Source organism: Caretta caretta, chromosome 4, assembly GCF_965140235.1.
Source record: "Caretta caretta isolate rCarCar2 chromosome 4, rCarCar1.hap1, whole genome shotgun sequence".
In the NCBI taxonomy this organism is placed as follows: domain Eukaryota; kingdom Metazoa; phylum Chordata; order Testudines; family Cheloniidae; genus Caretta; species Caretta caretta.
This window is the reverse complement of record NC_134209.1, coordinates 68,709,176-68,732,810: the sequence shown is the minus strand read 5'-3', so window position 1 is coordinate 68,732,810 and position 23,635 is coordinate 68,709,176. Positions and strand designations below refer to the sequence as shown.

General features: G+C 44.2%; 1 protein-coding gene across 3 annotated transcripts in view; it reads left to right on the top strand.

The window, feature by feature from the left end:
- SH3D19 (SH3 domain containing 19) overlaps positions 1-23,635 on the top strand; it is a 129,482-nt gene that overhangs the window by 75,751 nt on the left and 30,096 nt on the right. For all 3 annotated transcript variants that reach the window (XM_048847360.2, XM_048847359.2, XM_048847361.2), the window contains one exon: positions 23,053-23,160. In XM_048847360.2, coding sequence (XP_048703317.1) covers positions 23,053-23,160 — 108 coding nt within the window. The remainder of the gene's footprint in view (positions 1-23,052; positions 23,161-23,635) is intronic.

The following is a 23,635-nucleotide window of genomic DNA, read 5'->3' as shown; positions in this document are numbered from 1 at the left end:
TTATATTTCCCTAGTTTGTTTAGGAGAAGGTCATGTGAGACAGTATGAAAAGCCTTAGGAAAGTCAAGATATGCAAGATGTACCACTTCCCCGCTATCCACAAGGCTTGTTACCCTTTCAAAGAAAGGTGTTAGGTTGGTTTGACCCAATCTGTTCTTGACAAATCCATGCTGACTGTTTCTTATCACCTTATTATCTTCTGGATGTTTGCAAATTGATTGCTTAACTATTTTCTCCATTATCTTTCCGGGTACTGAAGTTAAGATGACTCATCTATAAAACCCTGGGTTGTCATTATTTCCCTTTTTATAAATTGGTACTATATTTGCCCTTTTCCAGTCCTCTGGAATCTCTCCCGTCTTCCATGACTTTTCAAAGATACCTCCTGAGTCAAAGATCTCCTGATACCTTCCATGACTCAGATACCTCCTGAGTCAGCTCCTTGAGTATTCTAGGATGTGTTTCATCAGGCCCTGGTGATTTTCACAGTTTGTGTTTCCAGTGCACATATTACTTTGTTATATGGACTGTGTGTTTGCTCATATAACTGTAAATTTGTCAGTTAGTACATCCACGTGAAATAATTTTTCACTTAAAAGCTACTCTGTGAATTTTGGAAAATTTGGTTGATTCAGCTAAGGTCTTAGGGCTAGAGCTGGGTGAATAATGGATTTTTTTTCGTTCACTAACAATTTTTAAAAAATCAGAAAAGTTTTTTGTTTTGGATCAAACTAAAAACTTTTATTTCGTTTTTTCAGCAACTCAAAATGTCAAAAAAAATTCAAGTAAAAACAAAATGTTTTGCTAATTGTCAGGGTTCCCTCTCCACTCTGAACTCTGGGATACAGATGTGGGGACCCGCATGAAAGGCCACCTAAGCTTATATTCCACCACCTTAGGTTAAAAACTTCCCCAAGGCACAAATTCCTTTCCTTGTCCTTGGATGGTATTGCTGCCACCACCAAGTGATTTAAACAAACATTCAGGGAGTGACCACTTGGAGCCCTATTCCTCCCCCCCCTCCCCCAAATATCTCCCCCAAGCCCTTTCACCCCCTTTCCTGGGGAGGCTTGAGAATAATATACCAACCAATAGGTTAACAAAGTAAGCACAGACCAAATCTCTGCTTTTTAGGACACTGAAAATCAATCAGATTCTTAAAAGAAGAATTTTATTTAAAAAAAAAAAAAAGAAAAAGAATCTCACCTGCGAAATCAGGATGGAAGGTAACTTTACAAGGTAAATAAAAAGATTTAAAACACAGAGGATTTCACTCTGACTCTGCTTCCCAGTTACAAAACAGGAATAAAATTACCTCTTAGCATAGGGAAAATTCACAAGCTAAAACAAAAGATAATCTAATGCATTTCCTTGCTATTACTTACAATTTCTGTAATTTTAGATGCATCATTTCAGGATCTTTTTAGGAGCTGGTTTACCTGCTTGGTCTCTCTCTTTGTCCCGAGAGGGAACAAAACAAAGAGCACAAACAAAACCTTTCCCCCTCCCAGATTTGAAAGTATCTTCTTTCCCCATTGGTCCTTCTGGTCAGGTGCCAACTAGTTTAATTGAACTGATTAACCCCTTACAGGTAAGTGATTCTGTACCTCTGGCCAGGAGGGATTTGGTGTTACTGCATACATAAAGGTTGTTACCCTTCCCTTTATATTTATGACACTAATGTTAAAATGTTACATTTCAACCTGACAAATTTTGTTTCCACTTTCAGACGTTTTGAGAAAAGGAAGGAAAAGTAGATGGGGAAAAGAAGGTGTGGTGGTGTTGCTGCCTCCCTTATAAGCTTTAAACCCAGTGGGTAAGCACTTATCTGGGATGTGTGGCTATACATTTCAGAGGAACAGCCGGGTTAGTCTGTATTCGCAAAAAGAAAAGGAGTACTTGTGGCACCTTAGAGACTAACCAATTTATTTGAGCATGAGCTTTCGTGAGCTACAGCTCACTTCATCAGATGTTCATCAGATGAAGTGAGCTGTAGCTCACGAAAGCTCATGCTCAAATAAATTGGTTAGTCTCTAAGGTGCCACAAGTACTCCTTTTCTTTTTGGCTATACATTGTCATTTATAGTGGCAACTCATAGTTAGGCTTGGCAGAATTTTGGGCGGTGGGGATTCTGTTATAATTTTGACAGATAATATCAATATTTATTTCTAAGCATTTTTCCCTGATTTTTATCAATTTAAATTTTCACAGGTGTGCCATATTGTGGGGTTTAAGCGTCTTAAAAATGTTTATTTAAATTTTCATAATTGTGGGTCCAGCAGTGGGTGGGGTCAGACAATTATTTAATGAGTACTTGTGGCACCTTAGAGACTAACAAATTTATTTGAGCATAAGCTTTCGTGAGCTACAGCTCACTTCATCGGAAAGTGAGCTGTAGCTCACGAAAGCTTATGCTCAAATAAATTTGTTAGTCTCTAAGGTGCCACAAGTACTCCTTTTCTTTTTTGAATACAGACTAACACGGCTGCTACTCTGAAACCAACAATTATTTAAGGATGGTAGACACTGAGATAGAAAAAGTTAAAACTATTATAAAGTTCCGACTGTTCAAATGCAAATTTTCAACATCATGTCAAAATATTCAGTGTAAATATCCTTAATTCAAACTCCAATAAGTTCGCAAGCAGAATTTTTCTAACTTTGCTTATCTGTAAATTTTGATTATTATTGATGGAATTTTTTTGTCATTTTTTGATTGTGTATAGCGAAGTAGACATTTACCAATAAAAATCTAATCCAAGCCTATTTGTAGTCATTCATGATGACAATGGATAGTCATTTGGCCGGAGATAGTGCCTGGTAATTAGGGAACTCACCTGGTATGTGGGAGACATGAGGTCAAATCCCTATTCTGATGACTGTTTATTTGACAGCTTCAAGGGGCGAGATTGAGAAAGCCCCATGGCAAAATATTCTGTAGTCTTTTGGCTAGGGCACTCACCTGCAATGCAGGAGACCCAAGGTCAAATTCCTTCTCTTCATCAGGCAGAGGGAAGAATTGCACGGGGGTCTCCCACATCCCAGGTGAGTGCTCTAACCACTGGATTAAAGTTTGTAAGGGAGGTGGTGCCACTATCAGCAGCCACCACAAAAGGTTTTGACTTTTTCGGTTTAGTCAAAACTGTTTGGCAAACTTGACAAAATCTGCAAATAGTGTTGGTTGACCTGAAACTGCATATTATAGCAAATAATCTATTTGTCAGAAAAATTTGAGGCCCTTTTGAAAATCCCATTCGGCCCCTATCTGCATCTTTAGATATCTAAATATCTTTGAAAATATGGCCCTCAGAATTTAGATCATAGGCCCTGTTCCTGCAATGAATGGACCCTGATGCCCACACAGAGCTCCTCACAGAATTGGGAATTTAGATTGTAAATTCCATGAGGTGCAGTGACTGTCTTTCTATGTTTTTGTATAGTTCCTTGCACAGGATTGAAGGGTCCATTGTGCTAGGAACTATACAAAAACATAGTGTGTGTGTATATATATTATTTCAGTTATGTTTACACACACTAATTAATATCACATAGCTTTTATTTGCTAAATTTTTCTTTCTTGAACTTTGATAACCTTACAAAAACAGGTTTTTCTTGATAAGAATTCAAGCATGTGCTGATTTAAGCCTGTTCATGGGTCACATAGTACTGTAATAGCTGTTGCTAACATAAAATAACATACTGGAGACTTTTAAAAATGGTAAACCATTTACTTAACTTATTTTTGAGACCTGTACAGATAGCTGTTGCTAGCTTGCCTGCCTAGCTCCAAGTGCAAGCCATGTCCTTCTGCTGTTAAGGCTCATTACATACAACACTAAAGGTAACTTTGGTTCCTACTCCAGAGTTCCAGCTATCATTACAATACCATCAGTTTTTAAGCAGAATTCCCAACTGCAATTCATAAGGAGTGCCTCTTAAAAGCAGATGATACAATAAAGCCCAGGGTGAATGAAATATATTTTTGAAAATGTGAATTTGGGAGTGGGGGGGTGGAGTGTGTGAGAGAGAGAGAGAGAGAAGGGTCTAGCACTTTTTTAGGTGTTTGCTTCACTTAGCATTAAAAACGTTCAGCTATTTTTAAACTGATACATAAATAGTGCATAGCTGTCACAGTAAGTTTATATTTATTAATGGTAATGTGTTCCCATTATAAGTTGTGTTTTGCCTAATTGGATGGAATTTTGATTTACTACCTCCTTCCTTTCTGTTTTGACATAATAACTCCAGGGTGGATTTAGGAAGGAAACTGTAGAAGCGCTTGGTATATTAAGTTCAGTACTACTGATAGCAATACATGTATTTTCAGAACTGCTTTGAATCATTTGCTAACAGACAGATTTTAAAAGAAGTGAAATAAGGCTGACCCAGCATTCTGTTGGCAATGAAATGTGCTGCAATGTAGGATGAGCCCTTTTCGTGGACTGCTGGGATCTGGAACACTGTGGAAGCAGTATCATTCCCTGGGGGGAAGAGAGAACTGTTGAATGACTTGAGAATTACTTCCTAGTCCACTCCAGGAAATGTAATGGGACTGGAAATGACTGGCTCTGAATAGAGTTATTTTTAGCTCTTTTTGTCTAGAGGGGTGTTGCTGCAGTGCAGAGCAGAGCATGAGTGTTTGGAAAAAAGTCTTAAAGTAAAATTTGTACTTCAGAGATTAAAGGAAACAAACAAATATAAATAGTCTGGAGTCCAGCTGGCAAGCAGTGAGGCAGAATTCTTACATTTAAAGGTCCAGTACAAAGAAAACAGAAAAGACAGTTTCTCACCTTCTTGTAACTGTTGTTCTTCGAGATGTGTTGTTCACGTCCATTCCAATCAGGTGTGGCATGCTGCGTGCACAGTCATCAGAAACTTTTGCCAGGAAGCCCCCTGGAATGGCACCCTCAATATATGACCTGCCGACCCGACTTCCCTTTGGTTCCTTCTTGCTGGCTACTCCGACAGAGGGGAAGGAGGGTGGGAATGGATGTGAACAACACATCGCGAAGAACAACAGTTACAAGAAGGCGAGTAACTGTCTTTTCTTCTTCGAGTGCTTGTTCACGATTCCAATCAGGTGACTTCCAAACTTTCCCACAGGGGAGGGGTTGGAGTTAAGTAATCACTGACTGGAGCGCTGCACTACCAAGAGCTGCATTGTCTCTAGCATGCTGGGTGATGGCATAGTGGGTGGCAAACATGTGCACTGAGGACCAGGTCGCTGCTCTTTAGATCTCTTGGATGGGTACCTGGGCCAGGAAAGCGGTGGATGAGGATTGCGCTCTTGTCAAGTGGGTCATTATAGCCAGGGCTGGGACCTTAGCGAGGTCATAACATGTCCTGATGTAGTCCGTAATCCAGGGAGAAATGCGTTGTGAGGAGACCAGAAGACCTTTCATTTGGTCTGCCACCACTACAAACAGCTGGTTTGACTTCCTGAAAGGCTTTGTGCTCTCAATATAGAACACTATCGCGCTCTGCACATCTAATGAGTAGAACCTCTGCTCCTGTGCATTAGCATGTGGCTTGGGATAGAAAACCGGTAGAAAAATGTCCTGGCTGAGGTGAAATTGGGATATCACCTTGGGTAGGAAAGCTGGGTGCCATCTGAGCTGTACCTTATCCTTGTGGAAGACTGTGGAGTGGGGGTTGGAAGTTAGTGCTTTTAACTCTGACACCCTCCTGACTGATGTGATGGCAACCAGAAAGGCAACCTTCCATGAGAGATACAGAAGGGAACATGTAGCCAGCGACTTGAATGGGGCTCCCATTAGTCTAGCTAGGACCAGGTTGACATCCCAAGTCGTACCAGTGGGCGAGACTGAGGGTATAGCCGTTCCATGCCCTTAAAGAAACGGCCCACCATAGGGTTGGCGAAGACTGAACACCCCAACTCTCCCGGGTGGAATGCTGAGATGGCTGTGAGGTGCACCCTGATGGATGATCCGGCCAGGCCTTGCCGAATTAGGTGCAGTAGATAGTCCAGGATGAAAGGTATAGATACCTGAAGTGGGGATATGCGACTGCAATTGCACCAGCATGAGAACTGTTTCCATTTGGCCAGGTAGGTGGCCCTGGTGGAAGGTTTCCTGCTACCAAGCAGCACCTCCCTCACCGATTCTGTGCACTGGAGCTCCCTTGCATTTAACCATGAAGCTTCCAAGCCGTGAGATGGAGGGACTGGAGGTCCGAGTGAAGGAGGCAACCATGGTCCTGTGTAGTCAGATCGGGAAGGAGCTGCAGTGTGATGGGAGTGCCCACTGACAGCTCCAGAAGCATGGTGTACCAATGTTGGCATGGCCATGCTGGAGCGAGCAGAATTACCTCCGCTTTGTCCCTGCGGATCTTGAGGAGAACCTTGTGGATGAGTGGTATCGGTGGGAAGGCATACAGTAGACAGTTTCCCAGTGCATCATGAACGTGTCTGAGATAGAGCCCAGACTATGTATTTGGAAGGAGCAAAATGTTGGACGCTTCCTGTTGCTCCTGGTGGCGAATAGGTCTACCCGGGGAAATCCCCACCTTTGGAAGATGGAATGTATGACGTCAGGACGGGTGGACCACTTGTGGTTGCGGAATGACCTGCTGAGGAGGTCCATAAGCTCATTCTGTACTCCAGGGAGTTAGTATGCCTCCAGGTGAATGGAGTGGGCTACATAAAACTCCCACAGGTGGAGAGCCTCCTGACAGAGAGGGGAGGAGTGGGCTCTGCCCTACTTGTTTATGTAAAACATGGGGGTGGTGTTGTCAGTCATCACCGCCACACACTGACCTTGCAGTATGGTCTGGCAGGCTAGTCTCACCGCTCTGAGTTCCTTTATATTGATGTGGAGCAAGATCTCAGATTGCAACCACCTGCCCTGAGTCTGTAGGTCTCCTAGGTGTGCCCCCCAACCCAGGTCTTTCGCGTCCATTACTAAGGTCATGGACAGTTGAGGGGTGGTGAAAGGGACTCCTTTGAAGACCATGCGAGAGTCTGACCACCAGTCTATGGTATCTAAGACTCGTGATGGTACTGTTACTACCAAGTCTAAACTGTCTTGACCCAGGTGATAAGCTGAGGTGAGCCATGCCTGGAATGGCCTGAACCTCAGCCTGGCATGCCTGACCACATAGGTGCATGCCGCCATGTGCCCCAGGAGGCTGAGGCATGTCCTTGCAGTAGGGAGGGTTATTGTCTGAGAGTCTGAATGACTTATGACAATGTTTTCTGGACTCTGGTAGTATTGTTCTTACCTGAACTGGGTCCAGTACCACCCCAATGAATTCTATTCGTTGGGTGGGTGACAACATTGATTTGTCCACATTGAGGAGGAGACCTGGTCTCTGGAAGGTGTCTCTGACTAACTGGACCTGGGACTCCACCTGCTTCCTGGAATGCCCCCACAGCAGCCAGTCATTGAGGTAGGGATACACCTGGACCTGCCTCTTTCGGAGAAAAGCCACGACCACGGACATACATTTGGTGTGCACTTGAGGGGTTGTTGATAACCCAAATGGGAGCACTGTGAACTGATAATGTATGAAGTCGACAACAAACCTCAGGAAATGTCTGTGGGGCGGCCAGATAGCTATATGAAAGTATGTGTCTTTCATGTTGAGGGCAGCGTACCAGTCCCCTGGATCCAGGGAAGGGATAATTCAGCTTTACCAAGAATTGGTTGAGTCCTCACAGATCTAAGACGGGTCTGAGACACCCCTTTGTCTTGGGGATTAGGAAATAATGGGAATAGAATTCCTTTCCCCATAGCTCCTGAGGAACCTCCTCCACTGCCCTATGATGAGGAGCCCCTGCACCTCCTGAATAAGGAGTTGCTCATGAGAGGGGTCCCTGAAGAGGGACAGGGAAGGGGGGTAGAAGGGAGGGGAAGAGCAGAATTGGAGATAATATCCCACTTCTACCGTACGAAGAACCCAGTGGACCAATGTTATATGGGACCATGCACGATAGAAGTGGGATAGATGGTTCAAAAAACGGGGGGAAGGATCCTAAGTGGTGGCTGCTATGCTATCTTCGGGCGTCCCTTCAAAACCCTTACTTGGATCCTGACGATGGCTTGGTCAGTCCCTGCCCTTGGCCTGAGGTCTATGCCTAGAATTCCTGCCCCTACAGTGGTATGTATCCTGCCTCGGGTGGGGGTGGTATTGCCACTGCTGCTGTAGGGGCTGAGGCTTGAAGGGCTTTTTCTGGGTAGCAGGTGTGTGCATCCCCAGAGATTTCATTGTTTCCCTCGAGTCTTTGAGGCTGTGAAGCCTCGAGTCTGTCTGGTCCAAAAACAGCCTTTGAGGGGAAGGTCCTGCAGGGTCTGCTGAACTTCCGGTGGAAGCCCGGAAGCTTGGAGCCACGCTGTTCTCCTCATGACCCCCCCTCCCCCCCCGAGGCGATGGCACGTGCCGTAGAGTTGGCCAAGTCAAGTGAGGCCTGCAGGGATGTCCTGGCAACTGCCTTCCCCTCCTCGACCAGAGCCGAGAACTCCGCCTTTGACTCAGTGGAGAGTAACTCCTTATATTTAGACATGGAGTTCCACGAATTAAAATTATACCTGCAGAGGATAGCTTGCTGGTTAGCTATCCTCAGCTGTAGACCCTCCTGTGGCATAAATTTTTCTGCCAAAAAGGTCCATCCGTTGGCCTCTTTGCCTTTGGGAGCAGGTGCCTGTTGCCCCTGGAGCTCCTTCTCATTCACCACTCAGACCACCAGGGAGCAAGGGTGTGGGTGGGAGAACAAGAATTCATAACCCTTGGAGGGAACAAAATATTTCCTTTCCATACTCCTGGCGGTGGGCGGAATGGAGTCTGGAGTCTGCCATAGAGTATTATAATTGTTGCAAATAGTTTTAATAACCAGCAACGCCACTCTGAAAGGACCCTCTGGAGCAAGAATGTCCACCACCGGGTCCTCTGACCCAATGACTTCCTCCACTTGTAGGCCGATATTACGGGCAATGCAGCGGAGTAGGTCCTGGTGGGCCCTGTAGTCAATGGGCGGAGGACCTGAAGCTGGTGCTCCTGCCACTGCCAGATCAGGCAAAGATGACGAAGAGGCCAGTGGAGAAACAGGGTCGTTATGGCCCACCATGTGCTCTGGTTGGTCCTGGGTAGCATTGGTGTCAAGTGGTTCGGCCTGGTCAGATATGGGTGGGTCTGGAGCCAGTTCCATTCTGACCTCTGTAGTATGAGGGGTGGTTCTATCCACCTTGACTGTGCTGCCGGATGATGCCCCGATGTAATGGACCTAGAAACCCTGGAAGAGGTACCCTGGGCCTGATGGTGAGTCCAGAAGGGCCATTGTGCAGCGGGTGTTCACTGTGTTTGCAAGGTAGACTGAGTGTGCCTCCGGCACTTGTCCAATCTGTGTCTACTGTGCTGTGAACAGTAGGAGTCGACCTCAGAGTCCGAGGATCCCGAGGGCAACGACCATGGCAGTGCCGACGAGCCCTGCGCCAGCAGTCAGTGCCAAGAAGAGGAAGTCAGGCATCAGAGCCGTGACGATTGTGTAGATGATCGGTGCCGGCTTTCCCATGACTTAGACTGGTGCCACGAGTCCAGTGCTGGGGAATGGCTCCTGTGTTCTGGTGCTGAATCTCGGCACCAGACGATAGAGAGCAACCGCAATCAGTGCCAACTCCTCGGTGCCGGAGACACAGAACGTCGCATTCCCTGCACCGTGCGATCTTGTACTGGTGCCGGGGGGTGTTGCGGCGATGTAGATTGGGAATGGTGCCGTGAACATAGAATCATAGAATATCAGGGTTGGAGGGGACCTCAGGAGGTCATCTAGTCCAACCCCCTGCTCCGAAGCAGGACCAATCCCCAATTAAATCATCCCAGCCAGAGCTTTGTCAAGCCTGACCTTAAAAACTTCTAAGGAAGGAGATTCTACCACCTCCCTAAGCAACGCATTCCAGTGTTTCACCACCCTCCTAATGAAAAAGTTTTTCCTAATATCCAACCTAAACCTCCCCCACTGCAACTTGAGACCATTACTCCTTGTCCTGTCCTCTTCCACCACTGAGAATAGTCTAGAACCATCCTCTCTGGAACCACCTCTCAGGTAGTTGAAAGCAGCTATCAAATCCCCCCTCATTCTTCTCTTCTGCAGACTAAACAATCCCAGTTCCCTCAGCCTCTCCTCATAAGTCATGTGTTCCAGACCCCTAATCATTTTTTTGCCCTTCGCTGGACTCTTTCCAATTTATCCACATCCTTCTTGTAGTGTGGGGCCCAAAACTGGACACAGTACTCCAGATGAGGCCTCACCAATGTCGAATAGAGGGGGACGATCACGTCCCTCGATCTGCTCGCTATGCCCCTACTTATACATCCCAAAATGCAATTGGCCTTCTTGGCAACAAAGGCACACTGCTGACTCATATCCAGCTTCTCGTCCACTGTCACCCCTAGGTCCTTTTCCACAGAACTGCTGCCTAGCCATTCGGTCCCTAGTCTGTAGCTGTGCATTGGGTTCTTCCGTCCTAAGTGCAGGACCCTGCACTCATCCTTAGAATCATAGAATATCAGGGTTGGAAGGGACCCCAGAAGGTCATCTAGTCCAACCCCCTGCTCAAAGCAGGACCAATTCCCAGTTAAATCATCCCAGCCAGGGCTTTGTCAAGCCTGACCTTAAAAACCTCTAAGGAAGGAGATTCTACCACCTCCCTAGGTAACGCATTCCAGTGTTTCACCACCCTCCTAGTGAAAAAGTTTTTCCTAATATCCAATCTAAACCTCCCCCACTGCAACTTGAGACCATTACTCCTCATTCTGTCATCTGCTACCATTGAGAACAGTCTAGAGCTATCCTCTTTGGAACCCCCTTTCAGGTAGTTGAAAGCAGCTATCAAATCCCCCCTCATTCTTCTCTTCTGCAGGCTAAACAATCCCAGCTCCCTCAGCCTCTCCTCATAAGTCATGTGTTCCAGACCCCTAATCATTTTTGTTGCCCTTCGCTGGACTCTCTCCAATTTATCCACATCCTTCTTGAAGTGTGGGGCCCAAAACTGGACACAGTACTCCAGATGAGGCCTCACCAATGTCGAATAGAGGGGAACGATCACGTCCCTCGATCTGCTCGCTATGCCCCTACTTATACATCCCAAAATGCCATTGGCCTTCTTGGCAACAAGGGCACACTGCTGACTCATATCCAGCTTCTCGTCCACTGTCACCCCTAGGTCCTTTTCCGCAGGACAGCTGCCTAGCCATTCGGTCCCTAGTCTGTAGCGGTGCATTGGGTTCTTCCGTCCTAAGTGCAGGACCCTGCACTTATCCTTATTGAACCTCATCAGATTTCTTTTGGCCCAATCCTCCAATTTGTCTAGGTCCCTCTGTATCTTATTCCTGCCCTCCAGCGTATCTACCACTCCTCCCAGTTTAGTATCATCCGCAAATTTGCTGAGAGTGCAATCCACACCATCCTCCAGATCATTTATGAAGATATTGAACAAAACCGGCCCCAGGACCGACCCCTGGGGCACTCCACTTGACACTGGCTGCCAACTAGACATGGAGCCATTGATCACTACCCGTTGAGCCCGACAATCTAGCCAACTTTCTACCCACCTTATAGTGCATTCATCCAGCCCGTACTTCTTTAACTTGCTGACAAGAATACTGTGGGAGACCGTGTCAAAAGCTTTGCTAAAGTCAAGAAACAATACATCCACTGCTTTCCCTTCATCCACAGAACCAGTAATCTCATCATAGAAGGCGATTAGATTAGTCAGGCATGACCTTCCCTTGGTGAATCCATGCTGACTGTTCCTGATCACTTTCCTCTCATGTAAGTGCTTCAGGATTGATTCTTTGAGGACCTGCTCCATGATTTTTCCGGGGACTAAAGTGAGGCTGACTGGCTTGTAGTTCCCAGAATCCTCCTTCTTCCCTTTTTTAAAGATTGGCACTACATTAGCCTTTTTCCAGTCATCTGGGACTTCCCCCGTTCGCCACAAGTTTTCAAAGATAATGGCCAATGACTCTGCAGTCACAGCCGCCAGTTCCTTTAGCACTCTCGGATGCAACTCGTCCAGCCCCATGGACTTGTGCACGTCCAGCTTTTCTAAATAGTCCCTAACCACCTCTTTCTCCACAGAGGGCTGGCCATCTATTCCCCATGTTGTGATGCCCAGTGCAGTAGTCTGGGAGCTGACCTTGTTAGTGAAGACAGAGGCAAAAAAAGCATTGAGTACATTAGCTTTTTCCACATCCTCTGTCACTAGGTTGCCTCCCTCATTCATTAAGGGGCCCACACTTTCCTTGGCTTTCTTCTTGTTGCCAACATACCTGAAGAAACCCTTCTTGTTACTCTTAACATCTCTCGCTAGCTGCAGCTCCAGGTGCGATTTGGCCCTCCTGATTTCATTCCTACATGCCCGAGCAATATTTTTATACTCTTCCCTGGTCATATGTCCAACCTTCCACTTCTTGTAAGATTCTTTTTTATGTTTAAGATCCGCTAGGATTTCACCGTTAAGCCAAGCTGGTCGCCTGCCATACTTACTATTCTTTCGACACATCGGGATGGTTTGTCCCTGTAACCTCAACAGGGATTCCTTGAAATACAGCCAGCTCTCCTGGACTCCTTTCCCCTTCATGTTAATCCCCCAGGGGATCCTACTCATCCGTTCCCTGAGAGAGTCGAAGTCTGCTTTCCTGAAGTCCAGGGTCCGTATCCTGCTGCTTACCTTTCTTCCCTGTGTCAGGATCCTGAACTCAACCAACTCATGGTCACTGCCTCCCAGATTCCCATCCACTTTTGCTTCCCCTACTAATTCTTCCCGGTTTGTGAGCAGCAGGTCAAGAAAAGCTCCCCCCCTAGTTGGCTCCTCTAGCACTTGCACCAGGAAATTGTCCCCTACGCTTTCCAAAAACTTCCTGGATTGTCTATGCACCGCTGTATTGCTCTCCCAGCAGATATCAGGAAAATTAAAGTCACCCATGAGAACCAGGGCGTGCGATCTAGTAGCTTCCGCTAGCTACCAGAAGAAAGTGCCGGTCTGGTGAGGAAGAGGGCCTCATCATTGCAAGTTTGCCTCTAGATGGCAACCATCTAGGCAGTGCCAGAGGCTTGTCTCTAACAGCAAGGGGCTGAGGCGAAGTACTTTCTATCAGCTCCCTTACAGCCTCGAAAGTATTTGGGATGGAGGAGGGTTCCAAATCCTCCACCAAGCGGTGCCCTGCCGGAGAGTCGCTGTGTGCCGGACTCAACAGTGCCCACTGGTCACCGGAGTAGACGGCACAGGATTTTGCTGTTTGGAAGTTAAGTCCTTCCTCTGAAGCAGCAAAGTCTCCCTGGATGGTCTCGCTCTCTGAGGAGAACGCCCTCTGTCCACCTCCTTATGGCACTTACGGGGCACTGGGGGTGTTGACCAGTGCTGGGGCGCCGCACTGTGCTGTGGTGCTGGGATCTTCGGTACCGAGGGTCTCTAGCACCAGAGTCCTTCCTTGGTACCAGTTCGTGGACTGACATCGGGGCACTCCACACTGAGCTGGGGCCTGGGAGTTGGCGGTCGGGTGCTGCTGGACGGAGTTCGGCTTCCATTAATAGTTGCCTCAGAAAGAAGTCGCATTCCTTCCTAGTCCTCGGCTTGAAAGCCTTGCAGATCTTACAGCGTTCGGACTGGTGCGCCTCCCCTGGACACCTCAAGCACGAGTCGTGAGGGTCGCTGTTTGGCATAGGTTTCCTGCATACACCGCAAGATTTAAATCCTTGGGCTTGAGGCATGCCCTGGAGCCCAAGGCAGGGTGAGGGGAGAACAACCCACTCACCAAGACTATCCTAACTACTACACAATTAACTACAATACAAAAGAAAAACTGTGTGGAACTACAAAAAGAAAAGGAGTACTTGTGGCACCTTAGAGACTAACCCATTTATTTGAGCATAAGCTTTCGTGAGCTACAGCTCACTTCATCGGATGCCTACTGTGGAACTACGTAATGGCTAAGGGAACACTCCCAAGCAAGCAAAACGTAGTTCGAACGCCGCCACACAAGAAGGAACAGAAGGGGGGGTCAGGTCAGCAGGGTCATATATTGAGCGCCATGAGGGCACCAATCCAGGGGGCTCCCTGGCCGACCTGACAGGAGCTGCTGAGGGGAAAAGTTTCCGAGAACTCTGCACGCAGCGCGCGTGCCCACCTGATTGGAATCGACGTGAACAATAACTTGAAGAAGAATCATAGCTACATATGCTACAGATTGCCCCACCAATCCAAGAGAAATTAAATAAATATTGAACCAGAAATCCTGTGCTAACACAGAAAATTGCCAGAAAAATCAGCACTCCACCAGAAAAGAAGATTACCATTCTGTTCACCTTTCTGATAGCTTACAGTTATCCTATGGACGGACACACATGAAAAGAATACTGGGTTCAATTTTTCAAGGTGGACATTTTAATTACAAACTCAAAAATTCAGTATAGAAAAACTAGACTTTAGTTGTCTGACTTCTCCCGTAGTCAGATGGTAATGATTTTGTTAATTTAGGAAGTAGGCTTGTTTGCTTACCCTACCTCCTATCTGCAGAAGACAAAAGGATTAGCCTGTGGTCTCACTCAACACCAGTGTAAATCAGGATTAACACCAATGAAATCAGTAAAGTTGCCTAGCTGTTGGTGAGTTCAGAATCGTGCCCCCATCTCTTGTTACTATTGGCAGCACTATGACTTAACAAAGGATCCACAAGAAAAGCATTTGCGCAGTAAAAAATATGGTGACATATTGCACTAACATTAGGTGCTTTCCATGTTCACATAGGAACAGCTTTAGGTTAGCCAGATGAATCCACAGTAAAATGCTTTGTAAAGACATGAAGAACAGCTATAATCTGCTCCCAATTCCCCAGACCTTTGCATTTGTAATGAATAATGACATAGCAAAATGCCAGGGCTCCACACTTGTTGCTATGGCAACCCTAGAACAGAAGAAAGGGCTTTTGTAGGTGGTGCTTGGGATACAGCACTTATGACTTGTTTGTAAAAGAACAGTTTTACATCACAAATTATAATGTACAGAAACTTAATATTTCTGAAATGCAGCTATGCTTGTCTGGTGCTTGTCTGGTGCTTAGACCTATGAATTAACACTGTACAGATACATCGCTGATTTAGTTAGAACCTGCCACAAATATAACACAGCAAACTGTTCTACAGAAAGAGTGAGTCAAACACAAATGTAAGCACACATGATGAAACAGATTCTGTGGCATCACAGCAATTCAACTAGCTTGCTAAAAACTAATATAAACATTAATGAATGTATCCTTATAGCACCCCTGTGAGGTAGAGAGGTGTTCCATCCCCATTTTGCAAGTGGGGAATTGAGGTACAGGAAGCTTAAAGCCCTGACTTTTAAGAGTGCTCAGCACCTACAACTTCAGTTGGAGGCATTGGGTATTCAGCACTTATGAAAAACAAACCCCAAGCAACTTTCCAAAGGCTATATAGGAGGTAGAGCCTTAATTCCAACCCAGATCTCCTGAGTCCCAATCCAGCCTAAACCTTCCTTGACAAGGCCTGGGTTTATATCATAATGAAATGACTCAAGGTTCAGGAAGAGAGAGAGGCCAAAAGTCAACCACTCAAAATGTACGAGCATCTATTTTGAGTGTAGTTCTTAAAGTGTTAGTGCTTTAATAAAGGTTTGTGGTGTTCGGGATTTTTTGTTTTTCCAAGTTATGATCTGTGCATTTGTGACCTCATATAGTCAGAGATTTCAGTAATCAACCAGTTGGATTCTGCATCTGACAAATCCATTTTTACAAAGACTTAGGATGGAAATCCTAGCCCCATTTCACCCATAGCATGTATATGGTGTTCATCCTCCTGTACCCTCAGATGCATAGGGTGTCCAAAACTTTCTGCAGTGTACTTTGGTCTTGTGCTGGTCTGTTCAGACTTTTGAGTGTCATGTTGGTGGATTTCGCTTTTTCTCCATTGTTGTGCATAATGTTTCCCTAGGTCGCTCTCTTTTATTCTTCCCAGGTGGAAGTAGTGTTGGTGGCATCCTTAAAGCATGTCCTAAGTATGTCCATCATCGTTGTCTTACCATTTTAAATTATTTAGTTTCTTTTGCTTTAGTTAGAATATTTGATGTTGCAAGAAACTCTTTTTCCATTGTATTCTGAAGCTTTTCCCTAGGCATTTACTTTGGAACAAGTTAATCTTCTTATCAATTTCAGTCGTGGATTTCCATGCTTCTGCTTCATAAAGGAAGAGACACACAATGCTGATATTAAAAATTTGTATTTTGGTATCCGTGCCAATCATGCTACTTTTCCAAATCTTTTCAAGCTTTTGAAAAATGCTGCTTTTGATATTCATTGCTTGTCATTACTGTACACCTCACTCCCTAGTCAGGTAAAATGATTTACTTCTTCTAGCATCTCCATCTACTCTGATGGATGCTTTTGGGACATTGATAGCAGTATATTTTGTCTTCCCCTTGTTGATAAACAAATCAGCTCATTTGCTGTGTCTACCGAAAGCTGGGACTTTTCTTCAATTACAGGATGCGCTGAACTAAATAGAACAATGTCATCAGCAAAAACGAGGTCATCCAATAGTGCTTAATCATTTATCCATAAAATTAATTAGTTGCCTTCTTCATGACATAGTCAATGACCAGTGCGAACAATAGTGGGGACATAATGCACCTTTGCCTTACTCCAATTGTCACTGCAAACCATTGGTTGATGTTGTCACCATCTCTTACTGCACACTTTGGTATGTGTATGTGTTGCTGTTATAATATGTTTAGCAGAGGTTCTCAGACTTCATTGCACCATAACTGCCTTCCAACAAAAAAAACTACTACACGACCCCGGGAGGAGGGACTGAGATCTGAGCCTACCCAAGCCCGCTGTCCTGGTTCGGGGACAACGCTGTAGCCTGAGCCCTACCACCCCTAGTAGGGGGGCCAAAACTGAAGCCCAAGGGCTTGTAACCTGAGCCACACCACCCAAGGTTGAAGCCCTCAGTCGGTGTGCTCAGGCTTCAGCTTCGGCCCCTAGTGGTGGGGCTTGGGCTTGGGCTTCGGTCCTGGGTGGTGGAGATGAAGTTTCGGCTTCGGCTTCGGCCCTGGGCCCCAGCAAATATAATGCCATCCGTGGCGACCCCATTAAAACAGGGTCGCAACCCACAGTTTGAGAACTGCTGTGTTACAGCATCAGCATTGACACTGAACAGACAGGCAAGGAGACATGCCCCTTGTCTTGAAGGGCTTACAAATGACCAAATAAAGTCTAATGCAAGTTTGTTTAAGATGGGGAAATAATGCAGTTGAGTTATTAAAACATGTATTTAAATTAGAGACCTTCAAATGATTTTACATAGAAATCCTTTATGCTACAGGGAGTTTTATATGGAATGGAGTTGCTAATTATTTTATTTTTTGCCTTCCTGATAGGATGGTTAGATTCAGATCTTTTTCAAAAAATGTCTTCCCATTCACTAATTGAGATGTTCCTGATACACCAGAGCTATATTTGGCCCATGCACTTTATGAGGAATTGACTTGATTTGTAGACAGAAATAGCATATCGTACATCTGGAGTTGAGAGGTTTCCTTCATGAGCTCCATCGCATTAGTGTATTTCCATTGTACAAGCATGGCTATTGTTGCATTTCATATTATGTCTATTTCTCTCATAATTATAGTAGGAAAGTTCAATTTTGTCTGCAGGGAAAACAAAGAGCCACCATCTTCTGTCAGTCAGTCAAGTATGGACCCTTCTGTATTTTTGGGGAAGCGTGGTAACTAGATGTGACCTGTGGCTTGGATATGGTCATTAGAGCAAAAGATAATTAAGAAGATCTATTAACAATTACATTTGAATATTCCCTAAGTTACTTAAAAATATACAGTCTGGGACCTGTCTGCTATGGGACATTGCCTGGCTTCTTCTTTTTAATTGTTTCCTTGTAATAGGAGATCTGGCACTTCTATACATGCTTCTAGCCAAGTTTGGGCCAGACCTAGCCTTAGAAGAATGTAGCTTCTCTTAATGAGTGTGGAAGTGAGAGTTCTTGTCCATTTCATCCTGCAGTTTATAAGAGGAGGTGATCTTGGATCTGAAGCATGTTTTTAAGTCTTCAGTGCTTTACTGAACAGGAGCCATAGGCTGTGTTCCCTGTATGCTTTCCTGAATAACTGGGCTGGCTGCTGGAAGTCTCTATGTGAGCAGGGAAAGACGAAATCCTCCTTTCCAGGACTCTGGCCCGATGTCTACACAGCAACTAGAAACCAGCAGCTAGCCCGTGCCAGCCAACTTGGGCTCGTGGGGCTTGGGTTGTGGGGCTGGGTAGACTTCTGGGCTCAGGCTGGAGTCCAAGCACTGGGACTCTCCCATCCCTTAGGGTCCTAGAGCCTGGGCTCCAGCCTGAGACCAGAAGTCTACACAGCAATGAAACAGCCCCACAGCCCGAGCCAGCTGGCATGGGCCAGCCACAGGTTTTTCTTTGTTTAGACATACCCCACAGTGACAGCTGCCACTCCAGTGTTTGATCTGGAGTGGTCTCTGCAGCCCGATTGTCCCTCCTCCCCAGATCTGCACAGGGATGGGTCAGCTGACTTCCTCTCCTAACTAATCCCAAAAGCCACAAAATGAAGAGCACCACAGGAAATTTTCTTACAGCTGGGCTCCAGAGCATGCATATGTTACACACCCCTGTGCAAGCTCCTGAAATCCTGCCTCCTGCGCAGCTGAACTGCACTGGATTTCACTGTGGATTTTACCTGCAACCAGGTGTGGGCAGAACTTGCCCATAGCACCTATCATGCTGGAGAACGGTGTATATTAGGGGTCACTCACCCACCAGTGAAAGGCTAGTGTGGACTATGCAGCCGAAAGATGACAGGAATGGTTTTTAAAAACAAAAACAATAACTTCTCCAAATCAAAATACAGGGGAAATTTTGGGAGGAATTTAGGCAGGACACCTATGTTAATACCTCAAATCTTGCAAATAGGGGCAATTTGTAATGTCTGAGCAGTCAGGCCCTTTTTTTTTTTTTTTTTTTTAAAACATATCCACCAGGCAGTACTTCCATTAGCACTGTACCACCTATCACCATACTAGCATTGGTTCAGTATTGGTTCCATTTTGGTTTGGAATTCTGTCTATTGAATCTCCAACCATATTTCCTGCAGCACCTAGGTTTATCCTTGAAAGTCTCCCCTTAAGTGTGGATAGGCATGATTCTACTCAGGCTGTGAAGTGGTTTCATCGAGATGAGATTTTAATAAATCTCTCTGTGGTTTTTAAAGAGGGTGGTCTAATTCTAGAAGACCCAGATAGCCATCTTTAGTTTGTGTGTGTCTCAGTCCAGTAGCTTATTTAATATATAATTAAACATTTCAAGTAGACGCAGTGCATACTTCTGTAATATGTGACGAGGCAAGGCCAGATGGCTATAGAAAAGTAGTGGGAGATAGATATATTAGCTCCAGGCTAAACAAATCCCTGGTACCAGGATAAGTGAAACTGTAGCTACTCCAGGTCAATTAAGACACCTGAGGCCACTTATGAACTTTCCAGAAGGCAGGGAGAAGGCTAGGTTGATTGGGACACCTGAAGCCAATCAGGGGCTGGCTGAAACTAGTTAAAAGCCTCCCAGTCAGTCAGGTGGGTGTGCATGTCAGGAGCTGTGGAAGGAAGTTGTGCTGTTGGAGAGGCTGAGTAGTACACACCATATCAGGCACGAGGAAGGAGGCCCTGAGGTAAAGGTGAAGTGGAGCTTGAGGAAGTGAGGGCTGCTGTGGGGGAAGTAGCCCAGGGAATTGTACATGTCATGTTTCTAAAAGGTCAGCTACCATAGCTGATATTATTAGGGTCCCTGGGCTGGAGCCTGGAGTAGAGGGTGGGCCCGCCCCCCCCCCCCCACCTTTGCCCCCTGATTAATCACTGAGACTGGGAGACAACAGAGACTGTGCAAGGAAGGATAGCTTCTCCTCACCTCCCTCGCTGGCTTATGATGAAAATGGCTCAGTAGACTGTGACCCTTGTCTCTAGAGAGAGAAGGGTTACTTGCAGAGTCACAGTGAGTCTCTGAGGCTAGCAAAATCCGCCAGGAAACGTGGGACTCACGGAGGCAAGGACAGAGCTTTGTCACAAATAGTAATGTTATGATGCAACAGATCAGCATTCCCAGGGCTATTATGTCATTCTTGGATGTATTGAGAGCACTATTTCCAGGACTTAGTCAAAACCAGGTGGCTTTTTCAAAAATACATAATAAATATTAGATTTCCCACTTTCCTCGACCTGCCTGTTTAGAGGTTCCCCCCATTTTTGTTGAGGTATCTGTCACATCTTTTACTTTTCTGAGAAGAAAGGAACATAAAACAGATAGCTCATCTTATTGTCTCCTAGCTATGGACTAACAATAACAGCTTCAGAAAGATAGCCACCATCTTCCTCGAAATAAAGGCAAATATCTGCTACATCATCCCTTTATTTTTTGGTGTGGAACAAGGATGGTAAAATATGGCTTGGTGAAATATATCTGTCTCTTCTAAGCCAGTAGAACCAAGAGAAAATATATATGGTAGTCAGATGTACACTGCATTTTCCCCCAATTTAAGCACATATGTAGGGGAATATGTTATCAAAGGGAGGTTATAAAATAAACTCTTTTATTTGCAGTGACAGAAAAGTCAGACTCTGGAAAATACAGGCTGTGAAAAGCATATAAAAGGATTATTAAACAAAAATGATAGTAGTCTACTGATATTGGTGTTATCTGAAGAATGCACTAGAAGATTAATTTACTCAAGTTGTGAGCGTATTTTCACACTTTTTTGAATCATGCTCAAACCATGCCCAATTGTTGTTAAATACCTTTAAAAAAATCCATATGCTGTCAGTCCCGTTACACAAAGCAGCATAGTAGTGTACCAGACAATTTTCACTAACACAACTCTGGGGAAAGGAATGACACAAACAAGTTAATGAGGTTTAAACTAATTATGAGGTGACAATAGTATTATTGAACATAAGATAATGAGTGGAAAATTCATGTTCCAAAAAATGCTTTTCTTAGCCTTGTGACAAATACCACATAGATGAAGATTTAGTGGTGACTTTTTCTTCAGGGTTACCTGTGTAGAGCAGTCTCTCTAGAACAGCACTAAATATTGGTAAAAGGGGTGGAGAGAGAAAAATGGAAACTGTTGACACCTAGGGGCTTGTTGCAACCTATGTCCCCATCCTATAAAAATACAGGCATGAGCTTCACTTTAAGCAGATGAGTAGTCCTATTTGACTTAACTCTGCATATATCTTTGCAAGATTGGGGTATCAATATACAGCTTTTGAAAAATCCTTCTTAGTGACCTCAACAAAATGCCCATTTACGAAGACAGCTCAATGTGTGGATGTAGATATTTGTATGAGATCCACAGTACAAAACAGTATATATTGAGGGGGTGTTTGAGTGACCTGTTCAGCTCTAATATAGAAACTGGCTACCCATAGGGAATATTCTCTAAGTGAAATTATCTTCATTGGGCCTATTTTTAATGGAATGATGTAGTTAGAATATACCTCCTCTCCCCCCCCATCCGTAATCCAAATTTGAAAGCATTTAAATGAAAACGTGATTTTTAACAAGACCATTCAGAGGTAAACACTATTTTTTTTAATGTTTAAAAACTCTAATTTAAATCTTTAGGTAGCAAATATTTCATTTTCTTGGTAAACTGCATCAGATTCCGTTACTTACAATTTTTTAGAAGAAATGCTGTCCTCCCACAGTCTTTTATTAATGTAAATTTTGAAAAGTTAACTTAAAGAAGTGATTTTATATTTTACCCCAGGGAGGCTGTCATTTTCTGGTGAGTGCATTTCCTTTAATTCTACTTTGCCCTTTTCTGCCTTCAATGAAAAGAAGAAACTGGAGAATTTAAAGGAACACCCACTGTGCTTCCTTATTTAAGTGCCTCTGACACTTAATAACATCTTGTCTAGCTAGCACACATCTGAAACGGCTGCCACATGAGATCAGTGCTTATTTGCAGGGGCTTCTGTGTGAATGGTGGATGGGAGTCATGGTGAATTTGTTGGTCAGAATACATTTCCCATTTCCATCTGATGCAATTATAGTGCAGTAATTGTTGGCATCTTAGTGTATGGGGATGGAAGAAATAGTACTTGATAATATGGAGTGGATATAAAATAGATACATGTTCCTTGGCATGGAGACAATAGGAGTCCTGCCAGAATAAGGAGTTATTTGTTTATCCCAATACATTTCTATGACCGTCTTCTGCATGGTATCAGAACAATTCATAAACCATAATCAACTAAGTGTTAACTTCCTGTTAAGCATGGGAAGTAATCCCATTTTACAGATAGAGAAACAGTGGCCCAGAGAGGTTGAGTGACTTGCCCAGGGTCACCAAGGAATGTCTGTCACATAGCCAGGAACAGAGCCCAGCTTTGACTCTAATCTTATATTTTAACCACAAGACAAGCCTTCCGCATTACTTCAGGATTATGATCTGTAAAAAAGCAACACAAATTTCAAGGAAAACCTGACTTAGCCATTTATTAAGAGATGGAGGGGGCACGAAAAGGACTTTGTAACCAGAGCCTAATATTTGCAATGGAATATGTTGTTTGCTTTTGGTAGATCTTTTATCTTCTGTGTGATGACGTAGCTCTTTTACAGATACATTCACACCCATATTAGAGCAACTGCTTTGGAACATGTTTCCCTAAAGCTGTACTGACTTCCTAAATCATTGTTATCCAGAGGAGCATTTGCTGTTGGACTGTGATTTTAATAGTCCTGAAAAGCATTTGGAACGTGGTTTAAGTTAACTCATCTTTGAATCTCTTCTCAGTGCACATTTAGAAAAAAGTACATTATTTACTAAGGGCAAAGTAATCTGCTTTCATTAGCTTTATATTTATTGTCTCTCGATACTGAGATGGTGATTTTTCCCTTAGTCGTGAAGTATACAAGTGGTTGAATAATGAATGAAGTGTCTGTCAAGGTGTGTGTTTAACAAAGACATGCTAAATAAGTTGTGTTTTTTCATTAGATCCCTTTCAATTCCCCTTCAAAAATGAGCCTGCAAAGGAACAGACAGTTCAACCAGCTATAGCACGAAAGCCTACGGTGATCAGAATCCCATCTAAACCAGGGAAATGTAAGTCCTTCACACTTTTATTTCTTATCTGAAGTTTTCAGAGAGACTTCAATAAATAAATCATTTGATCAGAAATCACTATTGAAATACTGAATTACCTAAAGCTAGTTTCATTAGTTTCATAGTTTCATTCATTGCTAGAAAAATCTTAGCCAAAATAATTTCATCCCTGTCAATACTAAACAGTGAAGTCATGTTTACATCTTTCTAGAAAATGGTAATTAAAGAATAGTTTAATATAAAGATGCTAACTTTGTTTCTCTAGCAAATGTAGACACTCCTATGGAAGCTCACGCCTTTTGTATTAAACTCTTCGTTAGTTTTCTAGGAAGATGTAAACATGACTTCATTGCTTAATATTGACAGGGATTAAATTATTTTGGCTCTAAAATCCACAGCTGTTCAAGTACTGGCATTTGGCTGGTGTTTTTTAGAAATAATAAAAAAAAAAATAGCACCACAAACCTTGGATACC